We start from the raw sequence: 15,198 nt of genomic DNA on the forward strand, positions 1-15,198 counted from the left end.
CCAAGTGTACTATTTCTTCCTTACCAAGGAAGAAAACCTAACAGTTTTTATCGACAAACTATTTTCTTCTTAGAGAATTTCTAAAGGAGCTTCTAGCTCATGCTTGCCGGTCAGGCACCACCTTGGCCTCGGGTTGACCTGTCTGGCTTACGCTCTCCCAGCCGCAGCCACCGCAGGTATAGAAGATCGGGCGAGAAACGCGAGATCCTGAATCGGATCCACCTCTCACGCAGAATCGCGATTTCGGACCGAAACTCGGCTGGACCCTTCGCCTCTGTAAGGGGCTACGGCATCTCATTTCTCCAACGGTGTCCACACCTCCGAAAAGCTTGTACCTCGGGACGAGTGGGGGAGGGAACTGCTTGGCTGACCCTGTGCTGGCTGTATCCTACAACCACCCGGGAGGGGGCTTTTAAAAAAATCCCGACGGTCACAGCTACTGGTGACGGATTTAATCGGTCTCCTTGGGGAATGGTGCCCGACACGGGTACTGAGTTCATACCACACCCTTAGGCAGAACTAACCAGAGCCCGCGCGGAGGCGCAAGTGGGCACTACTACGACGGGGACGACCCCAGCTGCCCTGCGCACTCCCTCTTCCCCCGGCCTCTGACGTACCACGCTCCGGCGCAGGCGCAGAGTAGGGCGCCGCGGGCCCAGGTCGGCGCGTGCGCCGTGTCGCGCGTCTTGGCGAGCCCAGTAAAGGCGGCGAGGGCCCGCCTCCCAGTTCGCAAGGGGGCGTGGGCATGGAGGCTGCCGGGGACTGCGAGCTGGGGGCTGGCGCCGCTTCCTAGGGCGCGCCGTGGGCTCCGGGGGGGCACGGCCCGGCGCAGCGCGGATGGCCCTGCTCCCGCGGCCCGCGCTCGCCCTCCTGCCCCTCCTGTTCCTGCCCGCCGCTCTCAGGTGCCAGGAGGAGGCTCAGACCACCGACTGGAGGGCCACCCTGAAGACCATCCGGAACGGCGTTCACAAGATAGACACGTACCTGAACGCCGCCTTGGACCTCCTGGGAGGCGAGGACGGGCTCTGCCAGTATAAGTGCAGTGACGGTGAGAGGGATCCCAGGCCCTGCGAGGCCCTCGCTTCCAGGGTGTTGCGGGGTGAGATGCAGGGCACACCTTGACGTTGTCCTCTAGCCGTGGAAAATCTTAGTCACGGCTAGAATCTTCCCGTTCTTGTGCTTGAGCAGTCAGGCTAGACGCTCACACCATTATTGTTAGGATGTAAGAGGTCACCTAAGGGTATATTCTCCGTTCTGGTTTCATTGCTTTTGAATTACTACCTTTTCTTTCTCTCGTTTTTTCTTTTGCTATTGCACGAAGTTGCCTAAGAACTTTGTGACGTACACATCAAGGTAATGGAGTGGAACACACTGATTTTTGCTCTGTATTTTAGCGCCGTTAGTCGGCCGAACATGCAGAATATATACCGAGAATTTTAATCAGGACGTTTTAACTTTCTCAGTAATTGGTTTTAAATTCTTTTTTTTCTACAGAGCTACAGAAAATAAATTACGACCTTTGTACAGACTTTTAGTGTGCTCTGTTGTTGAGAAAGAGTTCTGATAACTCTTGGAGAAATGTCTATCACGACTTGGTAGGAACTGTCTTTCCTTGGATATCAGTGACCCCTCTTCCAATTAGTATTGATTAATACTAATGTAATTGTTTTGGTTTACTTTTTCATATTTTTAAACTTTAAATCTGTTTGAATCTTGAGAACTTATTTGAGGGCATTGTTGGTTTTAATTAACTCAGTATCTTAGCAGAGATCTTTCTTTTCAAGTACTTGCCTTTTTTTGAATGTTTAAATATTGTAACAGTTCCGAGAAAATAGTAGGGCTTCTCTTTGAAAATTCAAGATGTTAAGATTTTGATAGGGAGATCATGTCTCCAATAAGAGAAGTCTGGGCCTAGTTCATTTAATGATTGGCAGCTCAAAGTAATAGGGAACTCAGTGACTAATGGTAAAACCAGCTTGCATGCAGGTGAATTTAAAATAAATCTCTTTCATGTAAAATTGTGATGCCACCTGCTGTCTGATATTGTCAAAATAATTTCCAGTTTTATGTTAATCGAGTTAAAGAATGAGCCATGTCTTGAATGCTACGAAGTGTGGAATGTTTCCTTCCTAAATTTACACCTAGATGTTACCACAAGTATGCAATCAGGAAGGATGTTTTTGTCGTTTTGTAGTCGTAGAGCTTGTTAAGAGGAGTAAGTGAATTATATGAAGATTAAATGGTTGCCTTTCGTGAGGCAGATATAATTTTACTTAGTCACTATACAAGTACTTGAGTGCCAGTTAGGTCTCAAGTGTTCTACCAATTGGAGATTCAGTAGTAAAGAAAACAGACAAAATTCATCATGTAGCTTACATTCTGGTGGGGAGAGACAGTAGTAAACTAAATAAGTAGAATAAGCCAAATAGGCAGTATATGTAGTCTGAAGTATAACAGTGTTTAGAAAACAGTAGTAAAAACAGCAGTGGCAGTGTTGGGAGGCAGTTTACTCATTTAAATAGGCTATTCAGGGAAGGTCTCACTGATAAGATAATATTTAAGAAGAAATCTGAAAATGGCGAAGGTGACACGGTGATGATCTGGGGGGGAGGAACCCTGTAGGCAGAGAGAATGGCCAGTGAAAAGGCCCTGCTGAGAAAGGCCGGTCAAGGATGACTCAAGGTTTTGGCCTGAACCAGAGGAAGGATGTAGTTGCCCTTTACTGAGATAGGGAAAGCCTGGAAGGAGCAGTCTTCATTTACTTGTTATGAGTCAAGGGTTCTAGAGTTTGTTTGCATTTAAAATATCTCTGCATTTGATTGGCTATTATTCCTATTATAAAGATGACTTTAATCTTTTGTTTTACTCAACCCTTTTTATCTTCAACAAGCCCCACTAAATTTACCATGTGAAGTTTTGAGCAAGATCTCTGGCATAACAACAACAACAAAAAACCCCACAAATGAACTTGAGAATTTAGGAAATGGCATTCATCAGTGAGCATCCTTTTGTGTCTTAGTAAATGCTGTCAGCTTATAGGACTGTGGTTCCAAGTCACCGTGTTGATAATTCTAGCATAATGAAAATTGTTCTTTAATTGCTGTTACCTGAGAAGTCTCCCTAGAACAGTGTTTCAACTTTTCCTGTATTTTGGAATGCAGGTGACCAAATCAGAACCAAACAGAAACAGACAAATCCCAAAGCTAGAGGAGCATGGTGATTCAGAGGTGTTTAGTAGTTGCAGTAAAGAGATAAAGGGAGCTTAAAAAAAAGAAAGAAAAAAAAAAACTTCGCAGTAGGGAGAGGGTGGTCAGATTAAAGGGCACAGACTTGTTGCATTCAGTTTTCTTTGTTTTATCAAAAGGATTGGCTTTATGGAGACTTGCTCCCTTCTGGCCATCCTCCCTAGTGTGGGAACAAGGCTTTATTGAGATTGAAGTAAGTTATTTGGGAGAACTAATCTAATAACCATTAGATAGTGGCTGGTTTTTTTCCCTTAATTTTTTTCTCTCTGACAACAGAGAAGATTTGAGGAAGAAAACTTTCTGATCTCTTCTGAAAAATAGAAAACAAAATTGGCTTGTAAAATGTTTAGAATTATGAATAAGTAAACCCATGCAGTGATTTTTAACAGGATCCCTTTGACTGTGGTGCAGAGCATAACAAGGGTCCAGGGAGGTGGGAGTGCAAGAAGGGAGGCAGGGTGACAAGTGCAGGAATTCAGACAAAAGACGATGGTCGTTTTCTCCAGGTTTGTAGCAGTAAACATGGTGAGAAGTGGTTGGATTTTTGGATATATTTTGAAGGATTTGCTGATGGCTTGGAAGGAAGGTGTGAAGAGAATACAAGTTTTTGGCCTGAATAACTGGTAGGATGGGGTTGCCGTTAGCTGTAATAGGGCAGACATGGAAAAAAGTTTTTAGGTCATTAGGAAAAATAATAACATATTTATATGCTTTCGAGAATGATTCAGTAGAGAGTGAAAACACAGCAGGAAAGAAGAATAATTATTTGTGCCATGTCCTTAGGTAAGTGACAGGAGTGGGTTCCAGTATGTAAATACATTGGCCGAGAGCACAGAGGATATATTCCTGTTAATAGGAACAAAGGTAGAGGATATGGGCCCAGATGCTCATTAGGTGGATAGATTGGCCAATTCTCTCCTAATTGCCTCGGTTTTCTCAGTGAAGTAGGAATCAAGAGCATCACAGCTGAGAGAAGATGGGAATAGAAATGTATTGGACATTTGAGGAAAATAGAGTGAATGGACTAGAAAAATAAAGTAGCACAAGGGCACTCTACAGATTAATAATCATGAATTAAAATCTCAAGTGTTTGAGAAAACAGATTTGCATTTCTACACTTCATTTCCTATAGAGCACAGTGGTGATACCTTTGACCCAACAGCCTTCTCTTTCTTTCTTTCTTTTTTTTTAAATTAAGTAATTAATTAATTTTAAGTTTACATCCAAGTTAGTTAGCATACAGTGCAACAATGACTTCAGGAGTAGATTCCTTAATGCCCCTCACCCATTTTGCCCATCCCCCTTTCCACAACCCCTCCAGTAACCCTCAGTCCTCTATATTTTTAAAGAGTCTCCTATGTTTTGTTCCCCTCCCTGTTTTTATATTATTTTTGCTTCTCTTCCCTTATGTTCATCTGTCTTGTACCTTAAATTCCTCATATGAGTGAAGTGATATGATATTTGTCCTTTTCTGACTAATTTCACTTAGCATAATACCCTCCATTTCCATCCATATAGTTGCAAATGGCAAGATTTCATTCTTTTTGATCACTGTGTAATACTCCATTGTGTGTAGATAGGTAGATAGACAGACAGACAGACGGACCACATCTTCTTTATCCATTCATCCATCGATGGACATCTGGTTTCGTTCCATACTTTAGCTATTGTTGATAGTGCTGCTATAAACATAGGGCTGCATGTGCCCTTTTGAAACAGCACACCTTGGATAAATACCTAGTAGTGCAATTGCTGGGTCATAGGGTAGTTCTGTTTTTAATTTTTTGAGGAACCTCCATACTGTTTTCCAGAGTGGCTGCACCAGTTTGCATTCCCACCAGCAGTGCAAAAGAGATCCTCTTTCTCTGCATCCTCACCAACGTCTGTTGTTGCCTGAATTGTTAATGTTAGCCATTCTGACAGGCGTGAGGTGGTATCTCATTGTGGTTTTGATTTGTATTTCCCGGATGATGAGTGATGTTGAGCATCATTTCATGTGCCTATTGGCCATCTGGATGCCTTCTTTGGAGAAGTGTCTGTTCATGTCTTTAGCCCATTTCTTCACTGGAGTATTTGTTTTTGGGTGTTGAGTTTGGTAAATTCTTTAAAGATTTTGGATACCAACCGTTTATCTGATATGTCATTAGTAAATATCTTCTCCCATTCCATTGTTTGCCTTTTAGGCTTGCTGATTGTTTCCTTTGCTGTGCAGAAACTTTCTGTCTTGATGAGGTTCCAGTAGTTCATTTTTGCTTTTGTTTCCCTTGACTCTGGAGCTGTATTGAGTAAGATGTTGCCGTAGCTGAGGTCAAAGAGGTTTCTGCCTGCTTTCTCTTCTAGGATTTTCATGGCTTCCTATCTTAGGTTTAGGTCTTTCATTCATTTTGAGTTTATTTTTGTGTATGGTGTAAGAAAACGGTCCAGGTTCATTCTTCTGCATGTTGCTGTCCAGTTTTCCCAACACCATTTTCTGAAGACACTGTCTTTATTCCATTGGATATTCTTTGCTGCTTTGTCAAAGATTAGTTAGTCATACGTTTGTGGGTCCATTTCTAGGTTCTCTATTATTCTCTGTTTTATTGATCTGTATGTTTTTGTGCCAGTACCATAGTGTCTTGGTGATTACAGTTTGTAATCGATGTTGAAGTCTGGGAATGTGATGCCTCCAGTTTTGTTGTTGTTGTTGTTGTTTTAACATGATTTCTTTGGCTATTTGGGGTCTTTTCTGGTTCCATACAAATTTTAGGATTGTTTGTTCTAGCTTTGTGCAGAATGCTGGTGTTAGGTTGATAGGGATTGCAATAGCCTTCCCTTTCTGAGAGGCCATCTGCTTCCGTGGCTTTCAGGAAATTGGAAGGAAATTGGTCTGTTTGGAAGAATTTACATCAAATTTTTAAAAAATATGTAGACAAGATCTATCGTTACCTCAGTTCAGGCAAATTTTTAGATTTCTTCTGTCCATACAGATGATAAAACAAAGTATCAAGACAGAAACATTTGTGGGGTACTTGGGTGGCTTAGTTGGTTAAACGTCTGACTCTAGATTTCAGCTCAGGTCATGATCTCATGAGTTTGAGCCCCATGTGGGGTCCTTTGCTGGCAGTGCAGAGCCTGCTTGGATTTTTCTCTTTCCCTCCCTGCCACTCCTCTACTTGCTCTCGCTCTTTCTGTCAAAATAAATAAACTTTTTAAAAAATGGGCATGAAGCCTGATATGGGGCTTGATCTCACAACCCTGAGATTATGACCTAAGCTAACAGGTGGACACTTAGTGAACTGAGCCACCAAGGTGCCCCTAAACAGTTGGTTGTTAAAACCACTGACAGCATCATGATGAAGCTTCAAGGAAATAGAATGGCTTCCCCAAGAATATAATGCTTATCTAGCCTCCATCCACTCACTGAGAAGAGTTCTCATGTGGTAGGTGGGACAAAGAAAACCGTAAGTCAAATGGCTAGCTTCTCATGATACTCTCATGAGAAATGTAGGCTGGACGAACTTGATTTAGATGAAGTCACAACTGGTTGAGTCGTCTACCCAAAAGGTTGGGTTAATGACTTCATGGCTGCTTATAGAGAGGGCTTACCTATGGCAGGGTGTAGCAGATGTCTGCCCTGGTTAATGTCTGTGTCTCAAGTTTGTGCATATCTGGGAGCAGTAACACTGGGTAGATAGATCTAAATTTAAAATGTGCTGAACAGGGGCACCTGGGTGGCTCAGTCATCCCACTCTTGGTTTTGGCTCAGCTCATGATCTCATGGTTTATGGGTTTGAGCCCCACATCAGGCTCTGCACTGACAGCACGGAGTCTGCGTGGGATTCCCTCTCTCTTCCGCTCTGTCTCTCTCAAAAAAAAAAAAAAAAAAGTAAAATAAGGGGCGCCTGGGTGGCTCAGTCGGTTGGGTGGCCAACTTTGGCTCAGGTCATGATCTCACTGTTCATGGGTTCGAGCCCCATGTCGGGCTCTGTGCTGACAGCTAGCTCAGAGCCTGGAGCCTGTTTCAGATACTGTATCTCCGTCTCTCTCTCTGACCCTCCCCTGCTCACTCTGTCTGTCTCTCTCTCTCTCAGAAACAAAAAAACGTTAAAAAAAATTTTTTTTAAATAAAATAAAAGTAAAGTTTAAAAAAATGTGCTGAACAGTCCTGAATAATGAACTAACAAGAGATTCGCAATCTAATATTTAGACTCAAAATTTAAACTGTAGAAGTGCTAAGTCTCTAGCATTAGATATTAAAAAATTTCCTTTAGAAAGAACTGATGGTTTTTCCTACTGTCTGATGTATCTTAACCACTGAGAACTCTCTTAGGCTCAAGTACACCATCATACCTAGTGGTGTTCAGTTTGAGACGGCACATTTTAAAGATGTGTGACAAACTAGAAGTGATCAGTCTTTGGAGGTTGATTAATGCTCACCAAACTAAAAGGAGATGGAAGGATGAGCAGGAGTCCCAGTTTATTTATAAGGACTATTAGAACTGCCATGGGGATTTGCCTTCCAAGTCATCTCCTCATTCATTCATTAGCAAATATTTAATGGGAACCTAACCATATAGCAGGCACTGTTGTAGATTTTGAAGGTACAAAATGAAATTCCTGCCTTAAAGGAGTTAATGTTTTAGTATGGGGAGACAGATAAAAAGTAGGTTAATGATACAGTATGTTTGAAGGTTATGCGTGCTACGAACGGTATGGTCACAGAAGGCCTTGCTTAGAAAGTGAAGGAATAACTGTAGGTATGAGGAGAAAGAACACCCACATAGAAGAAGGCAGGTTCGATGGCACAGAGGCAGGAGTAGACCTGGAATGTCTGTGGAACCACAGAGAGGTCAGATGTCATGGAATGAAGTGTGGAAGAAAGGGAGAGAAGAGAGAATAGTGAAGAGATGAGGTCAGAGAAGTCATGGTGTGTGTGTGTAGAGGTGCAGAGTATACCGAATTTATAGGCATTGAAAGGATTTTAGCTTTTATTCTGAATAAGATGAGAAGCCCTTGGAGGGGTTTGGGCAGAGGGAAGACTTGCTCTAACATATTTTAATAGGATCGCTCAGGTTCAGTGTTGAGAATAGACTATAGTTGAGGTGGGGTGGGGTGGGGAAAGCACAGTAGGGAGACACTAGGACATTATGGCAGTAATCCATGGTGGCTTTAAGCAGGACAGTAGCAGTGGAGGTGGTAAGGAGTGATTAGACTCTGAATATTTTAAAGGTAGAGTCAACAGGACATACTGCCTGCTGGCATGGATGTGGGATGGAAGAAAGTGAGAGTCAGTGATGGCTAAGGTATTATCCTGAGCACCCGGAAGCTTGGAGGCTTTTGCTTGAGAAGAGGGAACTGTGGATGGAGCAGGTTTGGGGATGAATGTCAGGAGGTACATTTTGAGTTTGAGGTGCCAGTTAAGACTTTCAAGTGGTTAGTATATCCTCCCTCTGTGGGCCCTTTTAAGTGGAAAGCCAAATCATAAATTGTTTTCTTAAGAATGAAAGACTAAAAGTAGGAGTTGAAGGATCACAGTGACTGGTCCCTGAGAGCTGGAGGTATGTTCCTTCATTTTCCAAGGGCCCAGAACCAACCATCCTTTTGGGACAGTGCTGGGGAAACCAGATCAGCTTCTGCCTCCTGATTCCTCGATTGGTCATAACCATTCTCTTTGTACATACTGTTCTTCAGACTGGGTGCTGCAGGCTAAAGCTTTGTATCTTCATGAGCTTATACTCTCTTCAGGCTCTACTTTGTCACCTCAGTCAAGCATGTAAGTCTTAGCAATTCCAACCATTTTTAGATCCTTACTTTGAGGGAGTTACTTATTTTGATGGCTGATTACCAGAAAGGTTGCTTTTTCCCCCCTCCCTTTACTTTTGGAGGGTAAACTTACCTTTATTTAAGTCTTGTAGTAATAAATATTATTTAGATGAAAGTTGGTGGATACTTTGTGTCTCTCTTAAGTAAGCAATTCTGGGGAAGTATTTGGAATACTTGGGGATGTTTTGCTCTTAAAATTAAAGATAAATGGTAGTCCCAGATGTTGGAAGGATTAGGATGTAAAATAGGTAACTGGCTTGTTTTGTGTTCCCCAAGTGGTAGAGGATTGTTTATAGGTAGAATTTACAAGAAAACAGGAGAGAATTTAACAGTTAGTGCTGTTCCACAACGCAATAGGCTATTTCTTGACAGTAGGAGGATTGTGAGAAACATTCAAGAGAAAGTTAGGTGCCTGTTGGGTATATTGGAATCATTTCTATATTACTTGAGGAGAGAGACTTCTGATGTATCTTGCAGCATTTAAGATTGCTGTGATAGGGGCACCTGGGTGGCTCAGTAGGTTGAACGTTCGACTTTGGCTCAGGTCGTGATCTCGAGGTGGGAGTTTGAACCCCGCATCGGGCTCTGTGCTGACAGCTCAGAGCCTGGAACCTACTTCAGATTCTGTGTCTCCCTTTCTCTCTGCCCCTCCCCTGCTCACACTCCGTATCTCTCTCAAAGTAATAAACATTAAAAAACTAAAAAAAATAAAAGATTGCTGTGATAAAGTCATCTTTCTCCTTGTTATTGAACCATTATGCTGTTAGGGAGAATATAACTGTAGTAATAGGGTTCACCAAGCTATCTTTATTCCTGACCTTTTTGTTTAGCTGGAAAAGGAGTATATTTGTGAAATGGTTGGCTGGAGTGCAGACTAGAATGTGTGGTCCTGTAATGTCTTAACCTTATCTTTCTTAGCGTTAAGCTCTATGAGTAAACTGGTTAGTTAATGGTTATTGATGTTTGTGTGCAGTGGAGTATCGACTGAAGTATACAGTTCTTGCCCTGTAAGTTTTTAACCAAAAGATGTAAGTGTTAGAATATACAGGGAGATAAGGTGGATTTATCTGTCATACATATGGGACCAGTCTGGCAAGTAACCTGTGAGATTTCCTAAAGTCCAAAGTAAGCTTTTATATGGTATAGGCTTCGAATAAAGACACTCATTTATGTCAGTATCTAAATATTAAATATTTCCGGGCCACCTGGATGGCTCAGCTGGTTAATCGTCCAGCTTCCACTCAGGTCATGATCATGAGTTCGTGAGTTTGTGAGTTTGAGCCCCGAGTCAGGCTCTGTGCTAGCTCAGAGCCTGGAGCCTGCTTTGGATTCTGTGTCTCCCTCTATCTCTGCCCTTCCCCCACTTGCACTCTATACCTCAAAAAAATGAATAAACATTGAAAAAAATTTAATAATAAATATTTCCAATGCTAGCATAGCACATCATAGACCTTTTTGCATATGTATTTTCTATCGTATTTGAAAATTAATTATGATACCATTTATATTTTATAGGATCTAAGCCTTTCCCACGTTATGGCTATAAACCCTCCCCGCCTAATGGATGTGGCTCTCCACTATTTGGTGTTCACGTAAATATTATTATTTTCTTATTTGATACGTTTTATGATTGGTAGGCTATCCAGGTACTCTTACTAATGCAAGACTGTCAGTGTGCTCAGGTTCACAAGTAATTTTTGTTATTATAATGGTAATTAGGTTTAGTATATTCTTTTATTGTTAAAACATTTAATAAGTTCTGACAAAACCAAATGGACTAAAATTCATGTTTTATTTTTTAACCTTGTAGATGTTAATACTGTTGAAATGAGATTTCCTCATGTCAAACACATAGCTTAAAAGTTTGGAGTATAGAAGTAATGCTCCTTAGGATGAAAAAGTATAAATAAAGCCTAATATTTTCTATATTAAAACTAAGCTCAGTGGGATAGCTTTTGTGGGGAAAAATGTTTATGAGTAGTTCCTAGACACAAGAGTTTTGAATGTAGTTATTTAAACCAGATAAAGATAAGTTATAGATTCGAAGAAACAGTATATTTAGGAAGTGGATTAACACTCAAAAATTGAAGTATAATAACATAAAATATGAGTTGTAGGAGCTTAAAAGTTTTCAGTGACATTTCATATAAAGACCATTTTACAGGGGGAGAGGTACAAAACACTTTGGAATATCCCCAAATCAATCTTTGGTCTTAGCCTGACCTTTCTGTTGTTAAAACTTTGTTTGGTGGTTTGGAAAACTGGAAGTTACGTTTGTTACCAGCAGATAACTGTGAATATTGCAAAATAAGGAGTTTGAGGCATGGCTGAGAGGGAGAGAACAGTGGTGGGTGTGGGTGAGTAATGGGAAGATGTAGAAATAACACGGAAAAATTTGTAGACGGAAATGGATTTTGGAAATTATGCAGCAGTCATTGTCCTTGATTTCTCAGTCTGTTTGAATGCAGTGCTTCGGCAGAGGAGTTGTGAATTTCATCGGCAGTAATCCATCCAAATGCCTCTTTCAGCTCGATATTGGCATCCCTTCCCTGACAAAGTGCTGCAACCAGCACGACAGGTGCTACGAGACCTGTGGCAAAAGCAAGAACGACTGTGATGAGGAATTCCAGTACTGCCTCTCTAAGATCTGCCGGAACGTGCAGAAGACACTCGGGCTGGCTCAGCATGTTCAGGGTAAGGCTGTGTGCCACTTTATCAGTCGTGACACGGCCCCTTCAGTTTTTTGAGATGAGGAGTCATTGGTTTTGTCACCTCAAATGCGTTATAGTCGTGGAAGCCAAAAGTGTTAGGAACCCTTGGGAGCGGGCTGTGCAAGGCAGAGAAGAATTCATCCAAAGTCTTGTGCCCTGTAGTACATCTGTAATTCTCCAGAGCCTAAAGTTTGAGACCCTGGATCCAGTGATTTTAAGAGTATTACCCGTTGTATTTGGAGTGGGAAGTTCTAGAAGATTTGAGCCTTAACCCTGTCCCTTCATATGTATCTCTGTCAGGAGGGTCCCCCAAACCACCCCCAGGTTTGCTAGGAGGACTCACAGGATTCAGCATATAGTCGTACTCACAGTGAAGGGACACAAATCAAAATCAGCAAAGGGTAAAGGTGCTTCAGTGTTCTCATTCATAAAAACAATAATATGCACTTCACAGAGTCATCACAAGTATAAAATGAAATATTTGTGGAAGTACAGGTCACTGTATAAATACTAGAAATTACAAAACCTCTTCACCGTCCAGCTGAAGTATTTACTGTACATCGAAATTAGAAGAGAAGGGGCAGGACAGGAAACTAACTTTTTAAGAAGCACTTTTCATAAGATATCATTGCTACATATCTTAGGTAGGTTTTCCTCAGTGTTCACAAAAAGCGACACAAGAAGGTTGTGGTATACCCATTTTTCAAGGAAGGAAGCAACAGGTTCAGAAAGAAGTAACTTGTCCCAAGTTGCATATTTCTGGTTATAAACTTGGTGTTCTGTCTACTACAGTCTTGCCCAGACAGTGTCCTGTTTACAGCGTCTGATTCTGAATTCCTAGTAATAACTGTCAAGGAAGAAATCTCTGCCGCAGGTGCAGTTTGAGCTCCCAGCCTCTGAATGCCCTTGCGTGCTTTCGGCTAAGGTCAACTAGTTGTCCTGCTGAAGCGTGCATGGATGTATCTCCTGTCTCCGGATCTAAGGACCTACTAGTGTGGCTAAATGACATAGCCAGTTTCCTTGCAATGCCCTGTGTAATAATTATAGCCTTTTGGCTTCTGTGGTAGTTGTGTTCCTTAATGACACAGCCTTTTAGAGAACTTTGAAAATGTCAAGATTTCGCAATGAATAGTTTCTTCCTTAACGTGAGTATTTGAAACTGGAAGTTTGGACAATTAAAAGCCACTCTGTGCTATGTCTCTGTAAGTGGCGTGTATTAAGATAATCTAATCTCGCTGCTCTAGGCTTCTGAAAATAAGAAAAGTCTATTACCTTTTTTTTAAGTTTATTTATTTATTTTGAGAGCGAGCGAGCACATGAAAGGAGCAGAAGGAGAGGGAGAGAGAGAATCCCAAGCAGGCTCTGCACTGTTAGGCTCTGACACAGGGATCAAATTCATGAGTGGTGAGATCATAACCTGAACTGAAATCAAGAGTCGAACGCTTAACTGACTGAGCCACCCAAGTACCCCATATTACATTTTTTTCCCCTAAAAAATGATTTAAACCCTGCCAGGGGAAAAGTGTTTTTTGGTTCCTGTGTCTCTCTTCCCAAGCCAAATGTGGTTAATGAGAAAGAGAGAGAAAAAGACTGTGGAGTCCATTTACCTTAAGCATCTTAAATGATATGTGATCGATTCTTAGAAGTCATTGGTCATAATTAAGCGTTTGGAGGTTTCTCTGTTTTTAACGTTTATTTCTTCTACACCTAAAAACCTTTTATTGAAATGCAAACTTTGAGTGTTCTAAGGCATCTTTAATCATGGTATTTTTCAGATAAAAGGAAAATTAACAGGGATGAACTAATCAGTACTATTGAGAGAGACTTGTTTGCTGAGTACATAAAAAACTAAACAGTTGAGAGCAAACAAAGCAGATACAGGTCAAAGGTGCTGACACCCACAGTCTGTATGTGGCCACTCTGGCTTGCGAGGGTGTGGGAGGGTGACGTCACCTGTTAGGTGCCCACCAAGCATGTGCTTGACATCGTGCTGTAACATGCAATGTACGTGAGAAGAGAGCAGTGCTCTGCGGTTGCCAAGTGGTAACGGCGCTTTCTTACTTCGCAGCATGTGAAACAGCAGTGGAGCTCTTGTTTGACAGTGTTATACATTTAGGCTGCAAACCGTACCTGGACAGCCAGCGGGCCGCGTGTAGGTGTCGCTATGAAGAAAAGAGTGATCTTTGAAGAAGATGCTGACAGGTGTCGACAGCAGAGGAGGACAGAACATAACCTTTGAAGAAGAAAGAACGTTTTTATAGCATAAAGCCGCCTTACTTTTGTGAAAGGATTATTTTAAGATTTCTTTTGACATTAAAACTTCAAACTAAAGCCAAAAGTGGGGGAGATGATCTTCCTGGACATTGCTGCCTTCGTGTGCCAAGTTGTCTTGACCAGTCTCGGAAAGAGGTGCATGTTAAGGGGAGAATATTTTAAAAGAAGTTGAGTCTGTAACTCAGCTTTCACAACTGTATTTACCAAAACAATGAGGTCAAGTGTAAAATTGATTACAGTGTGTGTTCAGCATTATCTTATTTGAAAATGTGGGGAAATCTTCACTTAGAAATATGTTTATTACAAAATTTTAAATATATATTATGCCTGAAGGATCTGACTTTATTTTTTCTCTATTTTAATTAACACACAAGATGCTGTTTTCCTGTAGCCCATAGACCATATGAATAAGCCTTACTCTATTATTTTAGTTTTGGGTTTTTTTTTTTAATATAATTTATTGTCAAATTGGCTAACATACAGTGTGTAAAGTGTGCTGTTGGTTTTTGGGGTAGATTCCCATGGTTTGTCACTTCATACAACACCCAGCGCTCATCCCAAAAAGCGCCCTCCTCAATGCCCATCACCCATTCTCCACTCCCCAACCCCCCATCTACCCTCCATTCTCTGTATTTAAGAGTCTCTTGCGGTTTGCCTCCCTCCTTCTGTTTTAATATAAAAAATATAAAAAAATAAATAACTATTATTTTTCCCTTTCCCTTCCGCCATGGTCTTCTGTTAAGTTTGTCCGTATCCACGTATGAGAAGTCTCATTTCTATTAATGACAAGATTGGTTATAAGGACAAGGTCTCCATGGCTCTTTTTCTGGTAAAATTGAAGCCAGCAGCTGGTGGCCTCTTGGGGAGCAAAACCAGGATAGCTCAGTATTATGTTATGTGACATGAACAAAATTCAGATGAATAGCCACTCCCATCTCATGAAGTATTCATATGACAAATACCATATTTTGCTATAACCTTTGGCTAAATTGAAGAGACAATAAGACAAGTGAAAAGGTACTTCACATACACATTAGAGCATTATATGCTGCCCTGCTTTGTTGTTACTCCCTAGTACTTGGTCCTCAGAGTACATTCAGGTATATTTTTAAGACTGTAACCTTTTCCTAAAAGTGGTCTTACTAAACATTGCTTTTGAAAAAAAA

General features: G+C 41.4%; 1 protein-coding gene across 1 annotated transcript; it reads left to right on the forward strand.

The window, feature by feature from the left end:
* Positions 1-713: 713 nt before the first annotated feature.
* PLA2G12A (phospholipase A2 group XIIA) lies at positions 714-14,485 on the forward strand. Its single transcript, XM_039238750.1, has 4 exons — positions 714-1,048; positions 10,563-10,639; positions 11,576-11,741; positions 13,827-14,485. Exons 1-4 carry the CDS (start codon positions 838-840, stop codon positions 13,943-13,945), a joined length of 573 nt encoding a protein of 190 aa, XP_039094681.1. The 5' UTR covers positions 714-837; the 3' UTR covers positions 13,946-14,485.
* The last annotated feature ends 713 nt before the right edge of the window (positions 14,486-15,198 follow it).

The sequence above is a fragment of the Hyaena hyaena genome, unplaced genomic scaffold, assembly GCF_003009895.1.
Source record: "Hyaena hyaena isolate Hyena2069 unplaced genomic scaffold, ASM300989v1 scaffold_146, whole genome shotgun sequence".
Lineage (NCBI taxonomy): Eukaryota > Metazoa > Chordata > Mammalia > Carnivora > Hyaenidae > Hyaena > Hyaena hyaena.

Excerpts from the sequence above, each read along its gene's own strand:
- PLA2G12A (XM_039238750.1), top strand. The coding sequence starts at position 838 with ATGGCCCTGCTCCCGCGGCCCGCGCTCGCCCTCCTGCCCCTCCTGTTC. Across the intron at positions 1,049-10,562 it reads CCAGTATAAGTGCAGTGACG|GATCTAAGCCTTTCCCACGT; the intron begins GTGAGAGGGATC and ends TATATTTTATAG. Across the intron at positions 11,742-13,826 it reads GCTGGCTCAGCATGTTCAGG|CATGTGAAACAGCAGTGGAG; the intron begins GTAAGGCTGTGT and ends CTTACTTCGCAG.